Source organism: Danio rerio, chromosome 17 (genome assembly GCF_052040795.2).
Source record: "Danio rerio strain M-AB ecotype USA chromosome 17, GRCz13ab, whole genome shotgun sequence".
In the NCBI taxonomy this organism is placed as follows: Eukaryota; Metazoa; Chordata; class Actinopteri; order Cypriniformes; family Danionidae; genus Danio; species Danio rerio.
The window spans coordinates 35,067,506-35,094,905 of NC_141037.1; the positions used below are offsets into that span (position 1 = coordinate 35,067,506).

At 35.3% G+C, this 27,400-nt stretch overlaps 1 protein-coding gene and 1 long non-coding RNA gene across 2 annotated transcripts in view; one reads left to right on the top strand and one right to left on the bottom strand.

The window, feature by feature from the left end:
• The first annotated feature begins 3,233 nt into the window (after window positions 1-3,233).
• Window positions 3,234-27,400, top strand: part of rin3 (Ras and Rab interactor 3) — a 31,037-nt gene continuing 6,870 nt past the window's right edge. The window contains exons 1-7 of the mRNA XM_087290752.1: window positions 3,234-3,730; window positions 5,223-5,824; window positions 10,235-10,349; window positions 11,034-11,106; window positions 11,203-11,294; window positions 14,728-16,122; window positions 17,104-17,412. Of these exons, the coding sequence (XP_087146878.1) occupies window positions 5,285-5,824; window positions 10,235-10,349; window positions 11,034-11,106; window positions 11,203-11,294; window positions 14,728-16,122; window positions 17,104-17,412 (2,524 nt within the window). The 5' untranslated portion in view covers window positions 3,234-3,730; window positions 5,223-5,284. The remainder of the gene's footprint in view (window positions 3,731-5,222; window positions 5,825-10,234; window positions 10,350-11,033; window positions 11,107-11,202; window positions 11,295-14,727; window positions 16,123-17,103; window positions 17,413-27,400) is intronic.
• Window positions 5,709-25,894, bottom strand: LOC147840005 (uncharacterized). Its single transcript, XR_015513586.1, has 3 exons — window positions 25,805-25,894; window positions 10,170-10,328; window positions 5,709-5,819 (listed from the first exon to the last, which is right to left on the bottom strand). It is a non-coding gene; the product is annotated as an uncharacterized LOC147840005 (long non-coding RNA).

A 27,400-nucleotide genomic window follows, 5' to 3' on the forward strand; every position in this document is an offset into this window, starting at 1 on the left:
ACATCAGTACATCATTTTGAATTACTTATACTCTTTAAATCTTATTTTTATTTTATGTTTATTTTATGTATTTTTCTTATTTATCGTATTATATTTTATTCATATTTTTTAAATATTGTGCCTTCTATTTATTGTTCTTTCTCTGCTTTTCTTTTATATTTCTCAATGTCTCACTATACTGTAATTATTACTGTCCATATATTGTTCAGTGAAAAAAAAAAAAAAAAAAAAAAAAATATATATATATATATATATATATATATGAACAAAATAAGTACATTCTACTTACTTTTTTGATGCAAGTATATAGTAGTTAATGTGTCGTAAAGAGCCCCTATTATGGTTTTTTGAAAATGACTTTCTATGCAGTGTGTAGCACAGCTCTAAGTGAAGTGAAATATCCAGCTGATGTTAAATCTAAAAGTGAACCGTGTTTAAAACTATTGACTCAGCTATAAAAGAGTCCACTCATGGTGGTTCAAATGAATCACCGCTGTAACGAGTCTTTAACACTGTCGGCGTGACCTCAATACGGAACCTAAGCCACGCCCATTTGTCGGCATACAGACCCGGGACAATTGAAACCCCTGGCCCTGCCCACAAACACTGTAGTTGATCCTGATTGAATTGTTGCATGTACGCTGTGCTCTAAAGTGTAAGGAAAAGTTAGTGTTATTTTCCCAACCCAAAGATGAGGCTGTGAAGAGTCAGTGGTTGAAGTTTATTTTTGCAAAAATACCTCAGCATTATGGCCCCAGCCTTGTGCTGTGTTCACGTCATTTTGCCTGACAAGTGCTTCAGCAATCTACACACTTAAAATGGGGGATTTATCAGCCGTTTGGTAAAGGAATGATCAGGAAAAGACTATTGATGTGTGGGACTTTGTCAGAGCTTGACAGGATCTTTACAGTACACAGCTCATGGACCAGTTTCTTCCATTTCACAAGTGTTAGTGTGATTAAAATGATTGCCTCCTTGTTTTCTCTAGCTTGCAAGTTATGTATTTTATTGTGTTTTGTTACTTGTAACCGCTTGTACTGTATCTGGGTTACTCTTTATATTATATTGCCTCTAAAGCCACACTGTGTGGATTAATACTGAATGTGTGTCACTGTTTTTACTTATGGTTATGAATCGAGCAATATGCTGGTGTTAAACTGCATTGCTTTAATGAACTCCTGCATTGGGTTTACACATACTCTCTGCACTCTGACTACTTCAAAATTGTTGATAAGCCATGGTGGACAGTTCTCTCTGCCTTGTGCTGAACGCAGCTGACCAATCACAACAGACTGGGCCATCGGACTAATTTAGCGCAGATTAGCATTGCGCTAAGGAGGGTTTTGGGAAAAAATTAATCACTGAATGAATCATATGGGAGTCGTTGAGATAATTAATAAACACATCTTATAGGACAATCAAAGTGTTTTTTGACTTTGCATGTGTAACGGAGGCCATGGTCTTTAGCCTCCTTGGTAGAGCAACCGACTCCCATGCGGAAAGACGCCGGTTCGAAACCAGCTCGGATTGGGTTGGGTGGCGTAGGACCGGCGGGGTTACACATGCATATCAGACTATTGTTGGAGACCCCAAAACCCAAATATGACCCTTTTTAATGCATAATAAGGGCTCTTTAATAAAAAGTGTAACCTTATTCTTTAATTTGAAGGTCCCCTTTTGACGCTCTGTTGACTATTGGTAACTATGTTAGTTAACTCTGATTTGAGTAGGTTAGGGTTAGCATAATAAGGTGGCATGTGAAATTTAAGCTTCAATTTGTCTCAACACACCTGCAGGGATGTTTCAAGAAAGGCTAGCAAGAACTTGATCTGCTAGCCAAGGTGTGTCTAATTGGGGTTGGAACTAAACTTTGTCGGACAACAGGCCTCCAGGACCTAGTTTGGGCACCTCTGTGTTAGCAGATAATAAACAAACAGTTTATTAATGCTCTAATGAAATCTATTCGGATGCACGAAAGCTTTTTCTGCCACGGATAATCCTGACTTTGTTTTTATCAACTGTGTTTACATCTCACAATTCTGACCTTTTTTTTCTCAGAATTGCTAGATATCATTTTAAAAAGTCAGAATTGTGATACATAGTCAAAATTATGAAGCAATACCTAATAATTCTGAGATAAAAATGAAATTTTAAGCAGAAAAGTGCTGTAACCTGCTGGGGAGGTAGACTGTTGTAGAAGGAGAAAAAAAAACTCATTAAATAAGCGTACTACCCATTAAAGAAGAGATAGCACTTGATTGATGGACACATTTGTCAGTATGATCAACCATGGTTGTCATCCCCTTTTTGATACAGTCCAAGCATGTGCAACCTCTTTTTGCTCAAGATTAATTTAGCCCCGGTGTTACAGGGAACAGGAAGTCATTTTTACCAACAGGGATCAAATTGTAAAACCAAAGTCATAGTAGATGAATTTGCTGAATTGTAATAGCATTAATACTGTAAATATGGACTAGTCTACTCGTTGTTTGAATCTAAGATGTGCAGTATGAATGTAATTTTATTAATATTATTGTCTTTTTACATATGTAATTAATTTTGTTTATCTTGTAGTAAGGAGAGCTCTTCAGTGACGTGATTTTTCCCTTTGGTATTAATAAAGTCTAAACTAACAAGTCAATATTTCAAGTTTATATCTTAAATCGGAAGAAAAAGTTAGAACTGGGAGTTTACATCTCACAATTCTGAGAAGAAATGTAATGTGAGGGAGGCATAAACAACCTTGCATAAATAAGTGCAAGGAAATTACTCAGAATTGTGAATATATCACACTTATAATAAACGGCTACTATGTTTTCATAGTATAATCTTGCTGCATTAACATACAAGATCTTAACGCTTCTCTAAAGTGTCAAGAGCTCTTGAAATACGAGTCAACTCCCTGCTAATGCAAACAGAAAACTAAACTAACCATTTAAAAGTGCAGTACTCTTGGCAGCCTCACAAGTATGTTCCCCCTCCTGAAGGCTCTTAAACAGGCGGTGTAATGTAGACATTCTCCATCAAAGTGCCTTGAGCAGGCTTTCTGCAAAAATTATGGATCCAGCGATTAGGAGCATTGTGTGGATGGCATACCATTGGTTCCCAAAGGTAAAACTAACCATATGTTGAACTGTGGACCTTCTGGAAGTTCTTTTGGGGTTCCTGAGCATCTGGAGCTGTTTAACTTCAGACACTTTCAGACTCTATGGGGGAGGAGGGAGATGAAGTTCACTCCTCACCGCTCAGTTTCTGAGGTAAACACATCTGCGGACGTTGTTTATGTTGTATTTAGTATCAAAGCGAGATAGAGAGAAAGGGTGTTGTGCGTGCAGTTACGTGACTTATTTAGCTCAGAGTTTGAGAGAGTATACGGGGTGTTAAGGGGTTGGATGACCACCCTGGACAGCCCCTTCCTGACTACATTGCTGACAGGAAGTTTAGAAAGAAAAAGAAAAAAGGAGCCGTGCACATTTCTTGTTTCTCCTTTTTTTTGGTTTTTCTGCATTTTTTATGATTTCGCCAACTCTCTTTAACAAAGGGAATACATAATTTGGGGAAGCGCACCAAAGAGAAAAGGAGCGGAGAAAAAATATGGAGGATGTGTTTTACTGTGAACTGGGTCATTCTGTGAGCGTTTATTTGTGACGCCAAAGGGAAGAATGTTGAGTGTGAGGACGAATGATGAAAACAGCTGTCGGGAATCGGAACATGGAGGAGCATCCTGAGAGTGAGTAGACATAAACATCTACATCCATGGACTGTTTCAGCGATTCTTTTGACTCAATGGGCAGAAATAGACTTTGGTTAAGTCCTGAAATGATGGTCAGTTTTTGGAATGCTTTTGTTAAATTGCTGAATGAAAACCGCTGGAAAGCCGGAAGAGCTGGAAGTCCATACTTAATAAAAAAATAAATTAATTCACAAACATGTAATAATACTCAATTCTCAAATTCTTAGTTCATTAGATACTTCAATGAAAAAGTTTAAATAATAATAAAAAAACAACAACAGGTTGTTAACGGAGTAGGAAAAAAAGATTTTAATAGGCCACTAATCTGAAAAATGTGTCTAGCTCTGATCAAGATCTTCTTTTTTTTAAATACATTTTAATCAATCTGAAGTCTTTTAAAATGTTACTAAGGAAAAATATGTTCATATTTGATCAATAACTGGTTATGTAAATACTTAAGATATTATTTAAATTTAGCTCAAAGACTTTCTGGGATAATTTTAGAAACAACATGAACTTAAATCAATTTATTAGAGTGATTTTATATAAGAAGGCATATTAAGTGCAAAATTTCCACTTGAATATTTTAAATAACCTGAAATAAAATGTCAAAAAACAAGTTTTACCATCATCCACCATAACAGATATGTTAAACACAAGCAACATACTTATTCTGACCTGCTTATTAAAATGCGCTCTTATTCTTACTCCTTTTCATAGTTTTAGTTTTTTCATTTTTTATTTTATGATTTTTTATAGTAGTGCACCGTCTTGTGTACTGTGTATCGCACTGTATATTATTGAAATGACAATAAAAGTCAGTTTGAACTTGAAATATACCAAAGAATAAGTGATCATTATATATATATATTTTGTTGTTCAGAAAAATAAAAAGGACAATTATTATTAAAAACAAATAAATTAAAATTGATTGGTTTTAATGCTTGAAACCCCCCTTACTGTTAAAATGTTACATTAATATGTATATATTAAACAGTGATGATAAAATATATAAGAATTATGTTTAAAAAACATGGTGCTAGTCTCTATATCTCTGTCTGATATAGCATAGTTAAAATGGAAAAAGTTTGAGCACGCGCTACATACACGCAATACATTTCCTCGGAAAATATGTTACATGATATCACAGTACAGCGAATACCAAAGGAAAGATTTGAGCAAGAACTGGAGGAGGGAGACATCCTGGTCGCCAAAAAAAGGAAGAACGAGAAAGAGAGAGAGCAGCAGCTTAGCTGAGCGAACAGAGTACAAAACTGCTGCTACTGTGATGCACAAGGCTTATTTCATCCTCATACGAATATGCTGACACATTCCCCATTGCACAACTTTGTCAAATATTGGCACATTATTAAAATCATATGACATTCAGAACTGACCTCATGATTTCAAGAGAACAACCTACTTGTTTTTCCTTATGCTCTGTTGCAATACTTGTTGCACTGAAATCCTTGTATGATCTTTCTCGCAGGCTGATCAATAAAACATTGACGAGATACTTCTCAAAGCTCTGCGCGTCCTACAGTATGCACTATGATTTCTCCTGGCCCTTCAGCAGCACCTCCAGGCCTTTCTTCCCCAACCATATCATCATCTATTCAGTCATCTTTCCATCCACAAACCTCTCCTTCTACTCCAGCCTTCCCATTGGTGGACATCTCCGACGACCCATCCCCTGACCCCACCACCTCCTACCTACTCCCTGTTTCATCACCCCAACTTAACTCCAAACCATCTCCACCTCCTCCACACAAGCCCATGATGTCTCCTCAGGTCCCAAAGCCACCTCTTCCAGCACAACTTCCTTCTGCTCTTCCAAAGAGCTCGTCCTCTGGCCTACCTAGACCACCTCCGCCTCCCACTGCAAGACCCTCGTCTCCACCTCAGGCCAGACCCCCTCCACCAGTAGTCCCAAAACCCCCGGTTCCAACATCTCCAGTGAGCAAGAGCAACAAACCTGTGCCTCCTGGAATCAGCATACTAGAGAAACTGATCAAGACGTGTCCGGTGTGGCTTCAGTTGGGGATGAATTTGGACAAAGCCATGCATATACTGAGCAAGGAGTTTCCTGGGGTAAGAGAGAATAAATATTGTATTGATTAAATAGATTGCATCTACGAGAGTTAATCTGAAAGCAGTATGAGTAGGATAAACTTTTTATTCGATAAGAAAAGATGCGCATAAAACTACAATGAAAACACTTTTACCAAACAAATTCCAGTATGGGCATTAAAAAACATCTGTGATTTTGTTATAAGAGATCATGTGATGGTAAAAATGTGTGTAAGTGGACAAATCAGCAGGCTGAGCACACTGTAAAACATCTAAAATGTTGTTTTGGTCATTCTGAAATGCCAGTATTAGTGTTATTACATTATTAATTACATCCAGAACTGTCAAAAGCGTCTGTACTCCACATCTGACGCCTTCAAAAGCCACCACATGTTCACTGTGTGTCGGCATACTGCTTTCTGATGTGTAAGTCATTTATTAAATAATGAAAGGAGTCACGCAGCTTCCTCCCACTGCAGCAATTTCCGTTTTTACTTTTGATATTTGGCAGCAGTTAATACGGAAGGGACAATTTTGTTCTCTTTACTGCTTATATAAAAATGCTGCTTTATTCGCATGTCTTATATGTGATATTCTAGCTATGTGCATACATTTATTTTGCGCCTTTGGATGGAAACATAGCTATTGACATTACAAGTGTACCGTGCCAAAGCCCAAGTGAACCATGTTAAGGCACACCACTTCCAACTGGGCCAGGGCCGGCCAAGTGAACCGTGCCTGAGCCCGATTAAGCGCACTCACACTTCTCAAATGATCCGGGCAACGTGCCTGGGCACGGTTCGGATAGCAAAGTGTGAGTAGGCCCTAAACAACATCAAATTGACATCTATTGGCATCAAAAAACTACTTAAAAATCTGTTTTTAACGCCAATGTTAGATGTCAGTTTGATGTTGTTTTGTCATCAAGGTATTCAATTGACATCAAATAAATTAGAAATGTGACTCTTTTTTTTGATACATCCAGCTGGCTATTCTCACAGAAGGAAGCGGACAGGCTTATCAGCAATTCTTTAAATATAGGTAAAGCTTGTAGAAAGTAAATTTGGTCTTAAAAGAAAAATTTTCCCATTATTTACCCAGCCTCAATCTAAACCTTTCTGACTTACTTTTTTAAAAACAAATACTAAACAACGTAATGTTTAGCAGTTTCTAGCTTTCTTCACAATATCTTCTATTGCATTCAACAGAAGAACAAAAGCCAAAGGAGTTTGGGACAAGTAAAGCATGAGTAAATGATGACAGAATTTTCTTTTATTCAACTTATTGGATGCATCCTACACTAACCTACTTATTATTCGCAAGATGGCACCAGTCATACATTCACTAATGGCCAAGATGATTCATAGTATCCTGATGAGTCTGTGTTCTTAGTTTTTTCGGTTGTTATCGGGAAATAACCATAGCTTGATATGTCATTATTGACTATTTAGAATCAAGTATTTAAGAGATCTGTGTAATAAAAAAAATTAAGAGTCAATCAAAAGTTCTAATTATTTATTGTAATATTGGAGAACTATTTATCTGTACATATATTTTTTTTATTGGTATTCACAGGCTTCAGTGCTCTTTAACAGCTTCTCCCTTTATTTGTCTCATTTGCATCTGGAACATATTTTTTTAAACAAACCTTGTAAAAAAATGGTCAAGTTTGTTTGACCGTCTCAGTGTCACCATGATATAAAACAACTACGGAATATGCCATATTTGACTATATTTGTATATAAGATGTGATTTGAAGGCAAAGAACCAACCAATTGTTTTTAATGCACCGCAAGCTGTGGACTATCTTGCTTGATACATTTGACAGCAGTTCAGTTTGCCACTGTAATTTGCAGTCCAATATTTGTCAAATGCGGCTTCTTAGCATAGTTAGTCAAAATCACATTCATCTAAATGAAAGAATTAGAGAATTTATTTTACATATAATTTATTTGAGTTAATTAGAGGCCAGTTCTTAAAGAGAAATATAATGTGGCGATTAAGTATCAAAAGTATTTTGTAAATAAAAGCCACAGGCACCTTAGACCAGTTGCTATGAACCTGAATGCTTCAGCATGTCCTGTGCATGAAATGATTTATTGGACACATTCCAGCCAATCAAAATCAAGTATTCAGACAGCCAATTGTATAAATGTATGCAACCATCATTTAGCTATGTAAGAAGGATATATGTGTCAACTGGTATATATGAGTTACAAAATCAGACGTTTTATCATCTTCAGTAAAAAAAAAACAAAAGATGATTTAATGCAGTCAAATAATGCATCAATGCATACCATAGTTCAAAATATACATAATAACTGCATGTGTTAAGATGCATATTTAAACATTTAAACTGCCTCAACATGAACTAAAAACATTTTTAAAGTGTGGCCTTAAAAGGATCAAGCTGGGCAATGTCTACACACTCCGAATTAGCAAGAGACAATGTTCTAATGTCAATATGCAAATCAAGCCCCATTTTAGTTAATTGTACCAGATGTTGTTTTAAATGCATGACAATAGAGATGATAAAAAAGAAAAACTATGACAACTTCTATTACAAGTCAACGCAAATCCTGACAGCCTCAAAACAGTGGACCAATCAGAAAAAGCCGAGGTGAAGCAAGTACAGAACGTTACATTAACTATACCAATTATCAAAAGCATGTCTTAATAGTTCTCATTTCTGCAGAGCCTATTTTTAATATTCAGCCAGTCATACTGTTAAGTACATTTTGGAATGAGCAAATGCTACAAAAAAAAAATAAAAAATAAATAAATAATGATAATCTAAATCCAAAAGAAGAAAATGTCTGCATAGCCCCATCTTTAATTAATTGTCTCAGAAGATGTTTTTATATACATGACAATATGAATATGATGATGAAGAAAAAAAACTATGACAACTTCCATTACATGTCAATGCAAAACATGACAGCCTCAAAAAAGTGGACCAATCAGAACAAGCCAGGCTAAAGAAATTCCTTAAAGTTGCTTGAGAGAGTTACATTAACTATACCAATTATCATTTATGGTCAACACTGATGTCAAAGACGAAATTAAACTGAAACAACTTTTGCATATATATATATATATATATATTTATATATATATATATATATATATATATATATATATATATATATATATATATATATATATATATATATATATATATATATAAATAAATAAATAAAAGTTGACTAATGCTGTTTGACTACATCTCTTCTACGTGTTTTGATTTAGATTCTTTTTTGGGGGGTCTGAGAACATCTCATAAAAGCATGTCTTAATATTTCTAATTTCTGCAGAGCATATTTTTAATATTCTGAAGAAAAAGAAAAAACGAGATAAAATGTCTGTATATCAAAAAACACACATCAGAACCCCATAATCTAATGATCCAGTCTAGATATGTAAAAAAGAACAGATATTAAAAAAAAAACATGGGTATTTAAAATCAACCCAACAACGTGAAGTATCAAAATTCCTGTCCAGTATAATGGATTTAACATTCTAACAGTAAAATACAAATGAAATCAAAACTAACCATGTGATTTTGTTAGCTCACAATACCAGTTTTGTGGTGAACAATTCATCTGTGCATGTCATTATGAAAAAAAATAGTTGCTCTTGAAATCTAAACTTAAAATCAAAAAATGCACTTCCTGTTTGTTTTCAGTTAAATTCTCAGATTACATGATTTTGAGGTATTGGGCGTGGCTAAGATACTTATCCACCCACGCCCCTCCAGCTGTCAGTTTTGACAACAAACAGAAATGGTGAGAAGGAGGTGTCCTGTTAAGTCATAATAACTTTTCTAAAACTCAATTTTCCCAATCTTTATAAATAAAATGCTTACTTTACAACATCCATTGCAGTAGATAAAACAAGCAGACTTTAATCTATTATTATGTTTCACACTATGATCATTCTTTATCAAAAATATAGAGAAAATGTAATGGCTAATAATTATTGTCTTCGTAGAGTTGCTTTCCCTTTAAGATGATGTCACTTCTAGAGAGTCATGTGATTAAAGGCATATAATTTAAAGATTTTAAAGGGCAAGTAGGATTGATATAAAATGGTGGACTGAAGTTTGTGAGCTAAACTAATATAATGACAATGTGTATCAGAATATATTGCCTTGTCACTATACCGGACTGTACAATTGCTCTTTTAGAAATACACACAGAAATCAACCATCAGTCCATTTTAGAAATTTTTGGGATGAAATACTTTTTATTCTATGTGTTTGTTTTTATTTTAAGGACAGAAAATGTATGTTTCTGGTAGAATGTCCCTTTAAATTTTAGATACTAATCGATATAATTTTTTAATTTAAACAGAAAAATATACTTACCATGATATAATTTATTTAACACTTTTTTTTCTGTTGAACTTTGTGTTATTTGTTTGATTTTTCAGATATTTCTAGTCAGGAGGGATGCAACTCAAAAAACAATGGTACTGGCAGTACGTCTTCCCGACCAGCTGGGGGAGCCCCATGTCAAAGAACTGCCTGTAAAGGAAGAAAAGTCCTGTGAGTTATATGTTGCTCTGAATAATGAGTGTTCTTTCAACTTGATTTACAAAAGTTTATTCTTGGAAATGCTTTTCTGGCAAAGACAAACCCACACAAATGCACATTTACATACAGACCTCGACACATCCACACAAGACCATGTGCTAACAAATCTGCATACAGGACACAGCTTACCTGAAGATTTTACAGCGAGTATGCAGTATAAAAGACTTAACCGGGTATGAAAGGTGTTTGGTGGTGGGTGTTTTTGGGGTCGCAGCCCGCAGGTTTCCTGTCCCCAACCCTGCACTGCAGTTATTGCTACAGGATGTCCTGCACTGGCCTTTTATAGCTACGCTTCCTGGTGTCTATGTGTGTGTGAGTGCATATGTGGTAATTTTCACAATCTATACAATGCAGTCTAGTCACTTCTGACCAGATGTTACAAAGCTGAAAACTCTTTCAGTGTTGTTTGGCTGAAAAAGAAAGAAGTGAAGGCCAGTTGTTTGTTTACACGTGGCCATTCATCATTATCGCAGACCTTGTAGAAATTCCCCAATGAAGTGTTTCTGCATCAGCAGGCCAGTCACACAAACAAACTTTATGAACCATTAATAAACTGGAGTGTTACATCCAAGCGGTAACATCGGGGACCATATCTGTGCATAGTATTAACACTTCTGTTTCTTCCATTTGCTGCAGTGCTGTACCTCGAAGGGTCTGTGCTGGTGTTTGAGAACATTTTTAAGCTAATTGCTTTCTACTGTGTTAGCCGGTAAGCTAACAAACAAAGAGGAAACCTTCATGCATACATATTTTGCATCGTTTAGCTTCTCATGAATTATTTAAACTTTTTATTTTTTTTACTCAGAGACATCCTACCTTTTCCTCTGAAGTTGCCTCAGGTCATACAAAAGGTGGCTAAATATGAGGACATGGAAGTGATCTCTTCTATTGGTTCAGGTAAGAGGAACAACAGATTTTTCTATATTTAACTTTACTCTGAGTCTTGTATATTTGATCATGCCATATACAGTTATATTTAATTATAGTAAATTATTATTCCAAAAGGATGTTTAACAGACCAAATATATTTTTCACAGTATTTCCTTATAATATTTTTTCCTCGAGAGAATGTCTTATTAGTTTTATTTGGGCTACAATAAAAGCATTTTTCAAATAATTTTAAAGTCAGTAATATTAGTCCCCATAAGCAATATTTTTTGTTTTCAATTGTCTAAAGCAGCGGTTCCCAACAGGGGCCCATAAGGGAGCTCAGCAAGCTCTGTGGGGGGTTTGGGTCAAATTTTAAAAAATGTTTTAGCAGTAGACAATTCATTTTATCCCCAGGCCGACCAAAAATAAACAAATTTGTCATTTATCCTTCACAAAAAAATAGATCAAGTGTTAATAAATTTCCTTCAGCAGCTAATACTAATGACCCAAGCATACTGAACCCAGGTGAGGAAGCTCCAAACATTTCGGGTCACAGTGTTAGCAAAACTGGAAACACGAAATGCAGGAAATGCCAAGATAGTTACCTGAACGTTAGTTTTATTGTATTTTCTTGAAGCAAAGTATCCCTGACCAGGCCACAGTGTATTATCTGCGCAAGTTCTTGCTGACAAATGCATGAGGCCATCCAAATTATTAAGACATTTGCAAACGACTCATGTCCAATACCGTGACAAGCCCAGAGCATTTTTTGAGCGCAAGGCAAAAAAATTGACACACACTTAAAATGAGAGACATCACAGCTACTGACAATAAACTTTATAAAAATTAGCAACTAATATACGTCCAGTTTAAAGGGAAAAGGCTTATGTTTTTTCAATTACAAATGGCCTACTGATGTTTTGCTTTTATATTAGGCTATTACTTGTGCATAAACATATCTAGATATAGTAATAAACATGCCGTTTATTTTAAAACAAAAATTTATTTTTGTCATCCTTACTACAAACTTATTTGAGCGATAATATAATTAAATGTTGAAGGGAGCCTTAGAATATTTTCCGGGGGAAAAAGGAGTCTCAGGCAAAAAAAAAGGTTGGGAACCACTGGTCTACAGAACAAACAATCGTTATACAATGATTTGGCTAATTACCCTAAACTGCCTACTTAACCTTATTAGTTAAGCCTTTAACTGTCACTTTAAGCTGAATACTAGCATTTTGAAAAATATCATAAATATTATATACTGTCATAATGGCGAAAGTAAAAGAAATCAGTTATTAGAAATTAGTTAAGACTATTTTGCTTAGAAATGTGTTGTTAAAAATAATTATTTCCGTTAAACATAAACTGGAGGAAAAATATACAGGATGGCTAATAACTCTGACTTCAACTGCATATTTATTTATTCCTAAAGTGATTTAGACTAAACTTATACGATAAACAGAGCTTTCATTCAGTCACATCACCCTAGCCAAAAGGTGTGGGAAGGACAGATAGCAGTCAATATCCTTTGAACATCCTGCAGTTGACTGAATATTTCATTGTGTGCATCTATATATGCCTCATGCTGCCCCAGAGGCATATATAGATGCAGACATATTTAGTGGGTGCGCTAATGCTATTGTGAAAATGCTCTATTAGCAATCAGCCAAAAGGTGTCCAATAAAAGAGGATGTGAAGAAATGAGTAAGTAGTGCTTTGCTGGTCAGGGGATCTTAACATTTCACCTCCCATGCTATTATTAGACTTCTGATATAACACATTTCGGATGTTTGACAAGCTCACTCGCTTGCTCTCTTTCTGCTAAGTTATTTAAAGTCATTTAGTTCATTTTAGCTCATGGCAACTATAAATGGCTAATGTGCTTGATGGACTCCGACACACTTGGGTGCTTCAGTGTTGAGACAGAAGAAAAGAAGAAGCAAACAAAATGATAAAAATGATTCTGTGATGAAGTAAATACTACAGGAAAAACATATATGGTATTTTATTTCAGTATTCAACTAAATCTAGTTTAATTGGAATTGTTGTGTTTACAATGAAAATGTGGAAGAAATAAAATTAAAGGGATAGTTGAAAACACTGTCATCATGTGCTCATCTTTCAATGTACTTTTATTCATGTTCCAAAACTTGCCTCTCTTTCCTCTGCTTAACACAAAGTGAAGTTTCTTAAACTAATTTCGAGAGGAGCACGTGATAGGCTTGACTACAGCTGATCCCTATCACTAATCACAAACTAGCCAATCGGATAACTCTAAATTCAATATAAATATCCAGCCTAAACTTCATTCCTCATCTTCATTTTGGAAACCATCCCTTCTCCCTCCTCCTCAGTTCGGGCAACACGGTGACTCTGTGGTTATCACTGTTGCCCCACAGCAAGGAGGTCATTGGTTCAACAGTAGCTGAGCCAACCGATACTCTCTGTGCGGAGTTTGCATGTTCTCCCCTTGTTCACGTGGGTTTTCCCTGGGTACTCCAGTTTCCTCCCAAACTCAAAAACTATGCAACAAAAGTTAAAGTCACAAGCACTTACTACAAACTAGCGTAGCTAGTGATCTATTTTGGGAAGCTATCGAGAACTTCCTGATCTCGTATCACTCTTAATGCTTATTGACCAGGCGGGAGCCTTGAGCTCATCCATCACCGAGCTCAGGGTTCTCTCCCGGGACAGCATGCCAAACTAGCTTAAATAGTCAAGCATTATCTAAGTGTGAACTCTTGAAACAAGATATATTCAAAGACTACAGAATACACAAGACATGTCACTCGTATAATCTTGAATGGGTAAAAGTGTAACAGTAAATATGGCGAATAAGCTCTGCCTCCTAGTACAGAAGCCAATCATCGATTGCTATAGACTAATAATACTCCGAGGGAGTTTCTGCAGATTTTGTGTGATTCAGACGTGTAGAAATAAAACTAAAGGATAGTTGTTGTTTAATTTTATTGATGATTCCTAATATGAAATTCAATCATAAGCTTGGCAAGCTATTCTGGAGAATTTTATGTTTCCCCATTCAAACTGAAATTATTTTTCTTTAAGGGACTTTGATGCCTTGTTTCAGTGCTATAGATGTCATTCTTCAGAATGTCTTGTTTAGTGTTCAGCAGAACAAAGTAAATGCAAGAAATGTAAGTTTAGAACTACTTGAGTGTCAGTAAATGGTTCACACAGTGAATGGTTTTCAGTTTGGGGTGAACTATAAAACATACTTTACTTTAAGATTCTGAAATTCATTGAAAACTGAGTTCAAATACCTGCCAAAGATATAATTTGTCTTTAGTGAGTGTGATTTATTTTGAACTTTCTAGGCTGCCTAGTTCATGCTATATGTGTAGCTAGCAATCACAGCTACCCTGATTTAGCGGTGTTGTTAAATTGTCCTGTCAAGTGAAATAATGCTTAAACTAACCTATTTCTTATATTAACACAGAGTTCTGGAACTCGACTCTGAATAGCCATGAGGATGTGGAAAATGTCAGCGGTAGCAGTGGTTCTCTGGATAGACAGCGGCAAAGCAGTTCCTGTGAAATTCAGCTTTCCATTGGCAGTGACCGTCTTTGGTATGTCAACCCCATTTTCATTGAGGAATGCAGCAACAGTGTGTCGCCCGCCGCCTCAACTCCTGTTTTGAGGACCCAGAGTCTCAACACACCACTCCAAGCTCCACCTAAATTTAAAAGGCCTCCACCCCTCCGCCCTCGTCCTCCCAGCACACCCGAAGCTCCTCCACACCATGTATTAGCCAAGCCTTCAAAAGGGGAGTTTAAGGCAGCTCTCAGTTCTCCTCCCTCGTCAGTCAAGAAAAGGGAAGGAAATGACTGTGAACGTGCAGACAGAGAACAAGAGAAACAGGGAACTCCTGCCCCGAGCGCTGATTGTGACAAGCCAGCTGTCTTACAAGCAGCTCAGGGCAAAGAAGGAAAGCAGATTTTTAATACAGCTTCACATCGAGTTCCTCCAATACCAATCCGACGGAAGCTCTCTGAAAAGCAGGCTTCAGAGGAGCCAGCGCAGCAGGAAGTCAACCCTGAACCTGAGGACAGTTCTAAGCAAGTTACTGTAGCATCCCTCATTTGCCTAGATGACGGTGTAGAAGAAAGGGACAAGCCTATGGACCCAAAGACTCCGCAAGTTCAGGAGGTTCCAGCAGAAGAGTCTAAGGTAGCTAATGGAGCTCCAATGGTCACTCAAGAGGTAGCATCTCAACCAAAGCGTCCCAATGCTCCAGTTCCACCTCCAAGGAAGAAAAGACAATCTCACTGCAGTAATTTATCTTCATCTACTCCTCAAAATACCACTTCCACTGTTCCACTGAAATCCAGCAGCCCCAGTCCTGTTCGCCATTCACTCTGCATCAACGCCACTCATCCCAAAGTCTCGGATGTTTCTCTATACTCTCCTGATGGCGGAGCTCCCCTGGACCACGATTCTTACTCGACCAGCAGCACCGAGGAGGAAGCTGATGCTAATATGGCAACGGGTGCTCTAATAAAGAGGACCCCAACGATTATGCTAGACCGTGCTAAGCAACGGCTATCGATGGTGTCCATGGCAAATTTATCCAACGTCCTCACAGGATTCATGAATGCAGATCGCAAGTTGCAGAAACGCATTGTCGAAATGTCCCGAGATGGAAACACATACTTTGGGAATCTTGTTAAGGATTATCGAGCTTTCACGTTGGACACCATGCGGAAACACACCTCCAGCACAGAGATGCTCCAAGAAATCAGACAGATGATAACCCAACTGAAGAGCTACTTGATCCAGAGTGCAGAGCTGCAAAATGTGCAGGAAACAGCGGCATACTCTGAGGAGAAACTGGGTAATTGATCTCTGCATTATATTCACTGTTAGGGAAGCTTTTTCTTATGTACCAGTTGCTTGTGACAAAGATCAGACTTTCAGCTGACTTACTATTAGTTTGCAGGCATATACAGTATAAGAAAAAAAAATATCTCAGAATCAATGGGCGAATGAAGCAATGTTTCTAATTCATATGTTCAAGAGAACAAAACCATATGAAACCATGCACAATTCAAAGGAAAAATGTAAGTTTTAGCTGCTGTTTGAAAGATTTAGACCTTTGATGTTATTTTGATACCTTGTAGGCAAGGTATTTTTACTTGTGCTTTACCATAAAAAAACCAAAAGAGAGCATACGCATTTTTATTCGCCTTTTATTAGACGCATCCCATCCAGAATTTTCATCCTAATTTGCATAAAAATGTGAGAATAGATCTCATCTCTTCCTTTTTTGTATTGTTGATGTAATTACTTTTCCAGACTAGAATCATTCGAGCAAAGCACCTTATCCAAGCAGAAGATTGTTGCCACCAATCTTACATATTAAGCTTTAATAGTCCGACTGTAAAGACTGAGCTTTGCTCTATTGTGCAGCTCAGTCCATAAAATAACCTAATGAAATAACAAGACCACGATAAGCTTTTATTCTCAATTCACTGCTCATAGAGAAAGACCGGGGATCTACTTTTAGCCATGTTTCTAAACTTCCATAGTAATTGTGGGTTACATTGTAAAGAAAGTTTCATATACTCCCTTGAGGAAAATGAAAACCCTTACATTAGATATGTTTGCTGCTTTTCCTTCTCTCTTGCACTGGAGTATTAAAAATGCATTATGAAAACTATCAGAGAGATATATACAATATTTCCAACAATATCCTCATGGATTACTATGATAAAAAGTTGGATACAGATAAATAATATATCAAGAATTTGTCATGGAGATAGTATGGATTTTATTTTTCAGTGACCTGACAGCGTATCTATTTTCTCCTCTTCAGAGATCATTATTGAAGCAGCGCTTTGCAAAAGTGTCCTGAAACCCTTGCGAGAACCTGTGTATAACGGACTGAAGGATATTCACTCCCGGGCTGGAAATCTGAAGAAGCTGAAAGAGAACCAGCAAGTGGTGCAGGGAACGACCACCACAGACCTGGGGGTCATTACAAGCGTCCCTGAAACACCCATCATGGAGAAAATTCAGACAAGGCTCGGTAACCTGCACCAAGAATATTCACCTCAGAAAAAGATTGATCTGCTTCTTAAGACCTGCAAAATCATCTACGAATCCATGTCTGTGGGTTGTCCAGGTGAGTTAATTCAGAAATATTAAGAATTACAATCCCTGCATCTATAATGGATTCAAATATATAGACAGATGCCATAATGTAGTGTTAGTATAAACATTATAATAAAAAAAAAAATTAAATAGTTTTATTTTAATTCATATGATTTGTAATATTTTAAGTAGTTATTTTTAAATTCAATGTATTAAACTGCAGTGTTATTATATTATATTATTTTATTATATTATTACTATATTATAACTATATTATATTATATTATTATTACTGTATTATATCATAACTGAATTATATTATATTATTACTGTATTATATTATAACTGAAAAACATTATATTATATTATTACTGTATTATAATATATTATATTATATTATTTTATATTATTACTGTATTATATTATAACTGAATTATATTATATTATTACTCTATTCTATTCTATTCTATTATATTATATTATATTATGTTATATTATATTATGTAGGAAGATGTAACTTGATGGTATGACCATGACAAATCAAATCCTTAAAAACAAAATCCAAACTGTTTAGTAACTTTTGGAAAGTTATATACCTGGATATATTTTAAAGCTAGACTAATGTCCCCAGCCTGGACTGCATTTCCCGGAAAGCTCTGTTAGTCTAAGCAGATCTTGGAGACCCTTGGTGCCAGTGATTTCTATGATGTATTTGGACTTGCAACACTTTTGGGAAATGCAGCCCAGGTCATTACTCATCAGTTTTAGAAAATATGGAGGAGAGAGCACAACCTCGAAAGAGAAAGGAACAGAAAGTGTATAAGCAATGATTCTTTAAACAGCTTCGACTTCACCTTTTCCTCCGCACCCCAAAATTAGGGCCGATTACATCACAGCTGTCATCATGGGTGTTTGCAAATAAGGAAGTTCTACCACTGCAAAAGTGTTTGTGCAAATGACTGTTTAAAGGACAGGACATGCATTGTGCTGTGTTTATTATAATATCATCTCTCAATGCCATTGTACTTTGTAGGCATAAAATTATGCACAGACATAAAACCGCTCTCTTTTTTAGGTCAGTAAAGAATAGTGTTAATGTATCACTCCAGTATTGTGTTTATGGGCCTTTTTAAAGGGTTAGTTCACCCAAAATAAAATATACTCACTATTTACTCAACCTGATGTGATTTTATGAGGTTCTTTCTTCTGTTGAACACAAAAGAAGATATTTTGAAGAAAGCTGAAAACCCTAACCACTGACTTCCCTTGTGGGAATAACAAATAATATGGAAGTCAATGGTGACAGGTTTCCAACATTTTTAGAAATGAAACAAAACTTAAAGGTTTGAAATAAGTAAAGGGTGAATAAATGATGATAGATTTTTATTTTTTCAGTTAAATGACCCTTCAAGTATCTGCGCTGTATCAGTCTTTTATTAATCTTATATTTTAATTAATAAGATTTCATGTAAATTCATTTTTGTAAATGCTGTAAAGATATTTTGAAGTGCACAATTTGCTGAAACTCTCAGAAATCTGATTTGCTGATTTTTCTGTTAAATCAGTTTACAACTCACAATGTGAAAAAAATGACGAGACAAAAAGTCATGTCAGTAAATGTTACTCTAAAAATAATTAGTTGAAAACTTAACATTAAAATAAGTTACACAAAGTTTAACCTGATATTTTTATTTAATTTTTATTCACTGCGATTCAGCTAAAAACTATACAGCAGGATTTTTTTTACAGTGCACAGTGTGACGTTAATTTGTTAAATGAACAGATTTGATTGAAACTGTTGTCAAATCACAACTGACTCAATTATTGACTCAATTAACAAACTGCTTCAAAATCAGGAGATCCTCTCAGGTTAAGTGCTTGTTGCCGATGGTTACTAATGCAGAATTAAATTCTTTATTGACTTTGTTACAACCTAGGGTCAAAGACGTAACATAAATAAAACACTCGACAAATAAAACAACTTTGAATTGGGGTGTTTATTTGTCTTTTATTTATTTTTTTCTCTCTCTCTCTTTTTTTTAAACGCCCAAACCGTGAAGCCTATACATCTCAGAGGACCCACAGAAAAAATTAAAAATAAACAAAGTACACTTCACCTAAACACCCACAATAAAACTACCTACACCTTACAAAAAAAATAACAAAAAGAAAACACATTTTATCATTATTCAGTTATCAGAGTTTATCATTAATGTAGTTATCAGTGCTACCAGTTATCAGTAGTTACCAAATCTGCTAATGAAAGTAATTAGATAGACAGCAGACATAACTAAGTTTATTTTACTTTTGGTGCAGAAGAACAATAAATATATTATACTTTGACACAAATAAAGTTAAAAAGGAGGACTTATCACAATAATAATAATAATAATAATAATAATAATAATAATAATTTAAAAAAAAATAGTATATAGTAGTAGTAGTAATAATTATTATTATTATTTATTCATTTCCCTTTGGCTTAGTCCCTTTATTCATCAGGGGTAGCCACAGTGGAATAAACTGCCAAATATTCCAGCATATTTTACACAGTTGATGCATTTTCAGCTGCAACCCAGTACTAGGAAACACCCACACACTCATACATTACAGCCAATTTAGTTTATTTAATTCACTTATAGAGCATGTCTTTTGACTGTGGGGGAAACCCACTCTAACACGGTGACAACATGCAAGCTCTGCACAGAAATGCCAACTGGCCCAGCCAGGACTTGAACCAGCATCCTTCTTGCTGTGAGGTGCCAGTGCTAACCACTGAGCCACCATACCGCCCTATAAAAAATAATAAAAATAATAAATAAATAAATAAATGATAATAATAAATATTTTTGTATATATTTCCTATCATGGACATTTTTGTATAAGGGTTACGTTATATTTTTACATGAGTCATATTATATTCAGATATCTGTTCTTTTCGTAACTACTTGGTACAAATCTGCAACAGTTAGCCAGACACTTGCTAACTCTTTATTTAAACACATCTCGAGCAATTATTTCAGTCATGCACATTCATCTCATTAAATGGGGAAGTAAATTCTCTAAAGCAGTTCAACAGGCTTACATTTAAATATCATATCTCAAAACGACCAATCAAATCTGAAAATAACTCTCATAAATGTTTTAATTCTCAAAAAGAGTAACCAAGCATTTATTCTGTCTTGACCTCAGGATTTTGTTTCTGTAGCAACCAAAGCTTCTGACTTGCATTGACTTCACTAGCTGGTGAAAGTTTTTTTTTCTTCTTTTGGTTTAGATGGCGTGATGCACTAGTGTTGCGTGCAGCATTTACTTCCCTTCATATTCAGTATGAGTGTGCTGCATTGTTTGTTTGATTTTTAGTTAGACTTCATTAATCCCAAAGCGAAATTCATGTCACACCAAAGCTTACCATAATGTATATGACAAAAGCTGCATTGTATAAAACACTACTTAGTAACAAGCATCAAAGTAAATACTAATCCATATTTATATAATTAAAATCTACAGTCATAAGTGACATTTATTGCACAATCACATTTGGTTAAAATGACTTCCTTATTTGTAAATATGAAGACTTTGCTATAAGTATCTTTGCTACTGCATATGAAATGCTGACACGAATCCCTTATCTTACTTTTAAATTAAGATAATATTTGTTAATTAATAGTATTAATTCAAATATATAATTATTTATATACCGTGTAAGATTTTTAATCAAAATTGAATGAACATAAATCTACACACAATAAATATGTTCTGAAACCCTGCAGTGTACTCTAAATAACAATGCTTTATACTATAAATAACTGTGTAACTAAATAACATTAAATGCAAATGAGGCAAAAATGTGCAATGGTCCAAAAGCCAGCTTTTCTCTTTTCCAACGTGACCTCAACAGCTTGAATTTTAGCTTTATTATTTGAATCCCCTTCAAAAACTGCTCTTGAGAAAAGTTGTTTAATGTCCCCCTCAACTGTAGTATAAATATAAATATTATATTCTATATAGAACAAATGTAATTAATGGGTTCATTGAACAGATCTCCAAATGTTGTTTTTTAGCTAGCCTTTTTCTCTCTGTCCAGATTTTACTAAATATGGATTGAATCCATTTAACATTTAGCTCTCCAACATATTAAGAGTTAAAATAAAAAATAAAGAAAAAGTTAAAGAAACATAGTATGACAATTTTCAAAGGTGATTTTTGCTGTTTAAAATTTCTTTTAACATTAATATTTATTTTACACACACAAGATTATTATTATTTTTTGTATTTAATGATTTTGTGCTGATAAAAACATTGAATTATTCAAAATATGTGAAACTTATTGCCTCCATGTGATCATTATATCAGCCTTTTTTAAATTATTGCTAATAAGCTAATCACTTTCAATGAAACCATATTGGCTCTATTATGGATATATCGTGTATATAAAGTGTGTATAAAGTCCACATACTGTAAAATAAAGTGCACCCAAAACTTAGAATGATATTTCTGGGCTGGTAGATTTTGTACATGCTGTCCAGTACATACTACAGCATATATCAAGTGCCATGGCCTAATAAAACTATAAGTTAGTAAGTAGAAGTAAGTACACTGCAAAAAAATACATTTCTTATATTGTTTTTGTCTTGTTTCAAGAGTCTTGTTTCTAGTCCAAATATCTCAAAATTCTTAAAATCAAGAAGCATTTTCTACACAAGCAAAATTTATTGTCTGGTTTTTAGAAATAAGATGTCAAAAGTTTTTCTTTAAAACAAGCAAAACACTCTGCCAGTGGGGAAAGCAAAATAATCTTGTTCTCTTTCTTTGGCAGTTTAAATGTATTAGTAGCATCATAAACTTGTAAAATTACATGTTAAAATGTTGTAAATACATTAATGACGACCCCCCCTCCTCATAATTTGAAGAAAAATATTATTTTAATGGTTCTCAATAGGGGTGAGGCAATGGCGCAGTAGGTAGTGCTGTCGCCTCACAGCAAGAAGGTCGCTGGGTCGCTGGTTCGAACCTCGCCTCAGTTGGCGTTTCTGTGTGGAGTTTGCATGTTTTCCCTGCCTTCACGTGAGTTTCCTCTGGGTGCTCCGGTTTCCCCCACAGTCCAAAGACAAGCGGTACAGGTACAGGCTAAATTGTCCGTAGTTTATGAGTATGTGTGTTAATGTGTGGATGTGGATGTTTCCCAGAGAGGGGTTGCGGCTGGAAGGGCATCCACTGTGTAAAAACTTGCTGGATAAGTTGGCGGTTCATTCCGCTGTGGCGACCCCGAATTAATAAAGGGACTAAGCCGACAAGAAAATGAATGAATGGTTCTCAATGGACAGTAATTAACCAATCAAAAGAATATTTAGTCAGTGCAAACTAATGAATCAATAATGGGCTCTATACACAGCTAGAGTTTTAAAGGCAATGATAAACTTCCAGTGAAAGTCTAATGCGAGTATTTTTAATTTCACAAGGTTGTTTTTACAGCATCGATGTTGTAATGTGATTGCAATACATTCAGTTAAATAGACTTAAACATTCATTTAGTTGTTCAAGCGTAAAACAAGATGAAAGACTGATGTAACTGCTAGTGGAGTCAGGATCAGCAGGCGAGCGCAAAAACTTCATTGAAAATACTGGAGTAAAATAAACTCATATGGAATTTATTGCAGTGCTTCTTGTCTGTTCTGACACCCACTTCATATTGTATATGTATCAGGCCATGGGCGTAGATTTGCTCTTGATACATGGGATATACAGTACATCCCTAGATCTGTATTGAACAGCAAAAATTCTGTTTCGCGCCTTTAAAAACATGAATAAAGTACTTAATAATATTAAATAAACACAGAATAATACAAATAACAATCACGTGCCATGCTGCAAAAGACAACAATTACATGATTTTTTTCTGCAGTGGGGCTTTGAGGAGATATAAATGCAGAGAAATTTAGAGAAGTGTGTGACACAATTTAACTGTTTTATCGGGGTTATTACTTCTCTTAGTCATGGAAGGCAAAATCAAAGCTGAATTTTGATTAATTGCATTGCTTTGGTTAATAGTATTTCGGTAAACTCATAGCGAACTTGACTTTGTGCACATGTAGGTTACTAAGGGTTGACGGAGCATTATTTTACTTTGAAGTTGATTGAATTATTGGTAGGAACATTTCAGTGGATATTGGTGGGGATTCACGTTATATTGGTTTATGGGTATCTAAAATGAGAGCATGTTACTCAACTATCTGCATTATATTTCCATCTTTTCAAACTGGCTCCTTCTATAAATAACCTGATTCCTTTGTGTGTCTGTCTTAAATATATAGAGTTTTCATTTTTACAAATGAACAAACATATAGTCTCCTACTGTAATATTGGCACGCAGCAGCATTTAGCAGGGTTTTCTTTCAGAACAGATAGTCACGGCTCATCTTTGTGTTGCAACACTGATCTACTATATTTCCTTTCATCCTTAGATGCACACTGTTCTTGTTTCGGGGCTTTTTTTTAACAGGTATTCATGAGCACTGAGATTAGCCCAGGTGAGCGATGCAGATCCTGAGCTATTATTCAAGTGCAACTCAAAGAATTATCCACTCCAAAGAACAGTCACAGATGAGATCCATTTCCTCTGTTACAACTTCCAAACCACAATCTTAAGCAATGCTTTGCAACACTTTCAAGCCTCACAAGCCTCGACGAAACGTTTTCAAAGGTTTAAAACGATCTCTTTTGCTCATGGCAAGCTTTATTTAACAAACCTGGGTTTCACAAACTCCCTAAATAAATACATCTATTTTCCTAGACAGATTATCAATGTGATTACCAATGGCATTTTGTGTTGTTTCATTAATTGATTAAATGTTAACTGCTATAGTTAAACTTATATTCAATGATTTAGCAGTGTCCCTATAATAGTACTATATAAAATCTGGTTCTATGGTTTTAATTAGTCTCTCTTACGTGTTGGATTTGTTATCTTAAATTAACCTTACTGTATCAGACTGCAGGTGCTATTTTTAGATCAACAATAAAGGAGCTTTCCAGAGGGAATGTAATACTGAAGTAATGAAATGTACATCTAATGGGGCAATTTGCTTGCACGGAGAACACTACCTCAACTCTAAATTACTTGGATTAAAATTGCAACGTACTGCGATGCAATTTTGTTTTTCAATTGCATTGCTGCCTCATTTGGGTGCATAGCGTCTTGAAATGAAGATGAGAACAGATGATCTCCCAGTGAATCAGTCTTTGAAAGATTCAGTCTGTGGCGCCTTTGTATTATCTCTGTAATATCTCATTTAATGATTTCAAAATGAACAGATAATGAAGTAAAGGAGATGAGCCATCCCATGGGAATTTATGAGGTTGTTTGAAAAATGGTTTTAATTTCTGAGCATGAAAGTATCATTTTTGTCTCCAATTCTAGTTTATATTTTGTTCCACATTACACTTTCATTTATTTTTCTTTGTGCTATAGACAGACAGACAGACAGACAGACAGACAGATAGATAAAGGTATTTAGTTATATAGGAATATCTATTTATCCCTCTACAATAATCATCAAAAAAACATCCAATTTTACCTGAAATCATGAAAACTATACTAGGCATGGGACAATAACAGTTTTGAAGGTATATCATGGTTTGTAAAGGTCAAGGTTTTAAAACCGCCAGTATATGTACGATTATTTTTTTTTTTACATTTTTTTTAGGACAACAGCAAAAAAATTGTAAAGAAATCAGTGTTTTTGAAGCTAATGAAGACAGCAGAAGTCAATGATTCATTTGAATTATTTAGCCTGACTTGTTTACTGCTCCAAAATACTTTAAATGTTTCTGAAAATAAAATATATTGAGTTCAAAGGAAAAAAAGTTTTTGTTTTTCACCCAGACATTTAAAAAGAATATATTTTACAACAGTAATCACATGTGAAACCGTGATGTTTTTATCCGAGGTTAGGCTATCATACCGCCAGAATCTTATATTCAGAATCTTAATCCCATGTCTAAACTACACACTAGTAAATTTCACAATATGATTAAACACATCCCTTTGATTTATTTATCTAAATTCCATGACCTTCCTTATTATACGATTATTTACGTTTTATTATTATTATTATTATTATTATTATTACTATTATTATTATTATTATTTTACTGAATTTCTTGCATCCACGTTTACTACATTGTAGAAATCATGGGGCCATAAAGGCCTGTGGTTAAAGCAGCACTATGTCTGAAAAATAAATCACTTTTAACTATTTTAACTAAATCACGTCACATTTTTAAGCGTAGGTGCGGAGTTACAAACAACATGGGACGAAATTATCTAATAGCCTTGCCTACAGAACCAACACAACACGGCTGCCTTGCCTTGTGATGATATTTGTTAAACATGGTAGCGTAGGCTAACAGAGCTATTTTACCTGATATGTAGACACGGTTTCCGCCAGGTTAAAGTCAACAAAGGCAACAAACACTTTTACCATACTGGAAACAGGCAATTGCGCTTATCAACCACAAGGGGGAGCCGCAAGAAAAACCCACATTGTGTTGCTTTATTGTTAAGGCCGACTTTCCTGTTTTGTTTTACAACATCAATTGCAGGAAGCTCAGTGTGCATTTTGAAACAGCTGTGGGGTTTAAAAACAACAAGTTGCTAAATGTGGACAAGAACTACTATGCGGATGTAAATTTGTGAGCTTGTTAGGAACATCTTTTAAAAGCACACTTTAAAAAAGACACTCTCTTCAGCTAACGTGAACCACAAACCTTATTTTGTTCAGTCTTCAACAACAAAATAATAATAATAATAATAATAATAAAATAAATAAATAAATAAATTGTGTGAATTAGCCTTCAAGTTTGGTCAGTAAGTTGACTGGTCTTTTATTTACTGTCTACTTCAAATGCACCAGTGATAAAGCTGGTGCAAAAACCCAGACACACAGTGACAGGTACAGAATATAGGAACTTAAATAATGTAATAGACTTCATCTTTCATTTACACAGCTGCTAGCCGCGTGTTTCACTATTTAAATGAGCCAGATGTTAGTTTATTGTTGATTATATTTAATAAATTGGGCATATCATCGTCTACTCATGGGTAAACAGAAACAAATCAGTTTGACCACATATGTATTTAGTGTTTTGCACACTACAGAATGCTCAAATTTAAGCCTTAAAAGCCTCAAGTCTTAAAACGATTTGGCAATACTGCATAATGTCAGTCTTGTGACGCTTGCTTTGCTTTCTCAGCATTTTCTGAATCATATTATATTGGCCGGACTCCAGAAGCAGTCCCGAGTGCATTTCTGTCTGGCACATATTTCTTGTTTTACATACATCCAAAAAAAAAAAAAAAACACACACACACACACACACACAGAGAGAGCACAAATGACTGAACAGGAATCTGTGCACTGTTGCAGTGAATGCATTCAATGTGTTACTAGCAGATAGCATCAATCTCTACCTCCAAATATTGTGGCAGCGTTTTTCACAGTGCAGGTTTAATTTTAAAATATAACCTATAGTAGTATATTTTTGACATCAGCCATTCATTAAGATAGATAGATAGATAGATAGATAGATAGATAGATAGATAGACAGACAGAGAAAGCTATGTAGAAATATGTATCTATCCATCTATCTATATTAATGTTTTAAAATCTTTTTAATCATCAAAAAAAGTCAAATTTTACTTAAAATCATGAAAATTATATTATTAATTATATCAAGTTAATGTCCAAGCTTGGGGTGAAGCAGTGGCGCAGTAGGTGGTGCTGTCGCCTCACAGCAAGAAGGTTGCTGGGTCGCTGGTTCGAGCCTCGGCTCAGTTGGCGTTTCTGTGTGGAGTTTGCATGTTCTCCCTGCATTCGCGTGGGTTTCCTCTGGGTGCTCCTGTTTCCCCCACAGTCCAAAGACATGCGGTACAGGTGAATTGGGTAGGCTAAATTGTCCGTAGCGTGTGTGGAAGTTTTCCAGAGATGGGTTGCGGCTGGAAGGGCATCCGCTCCGTA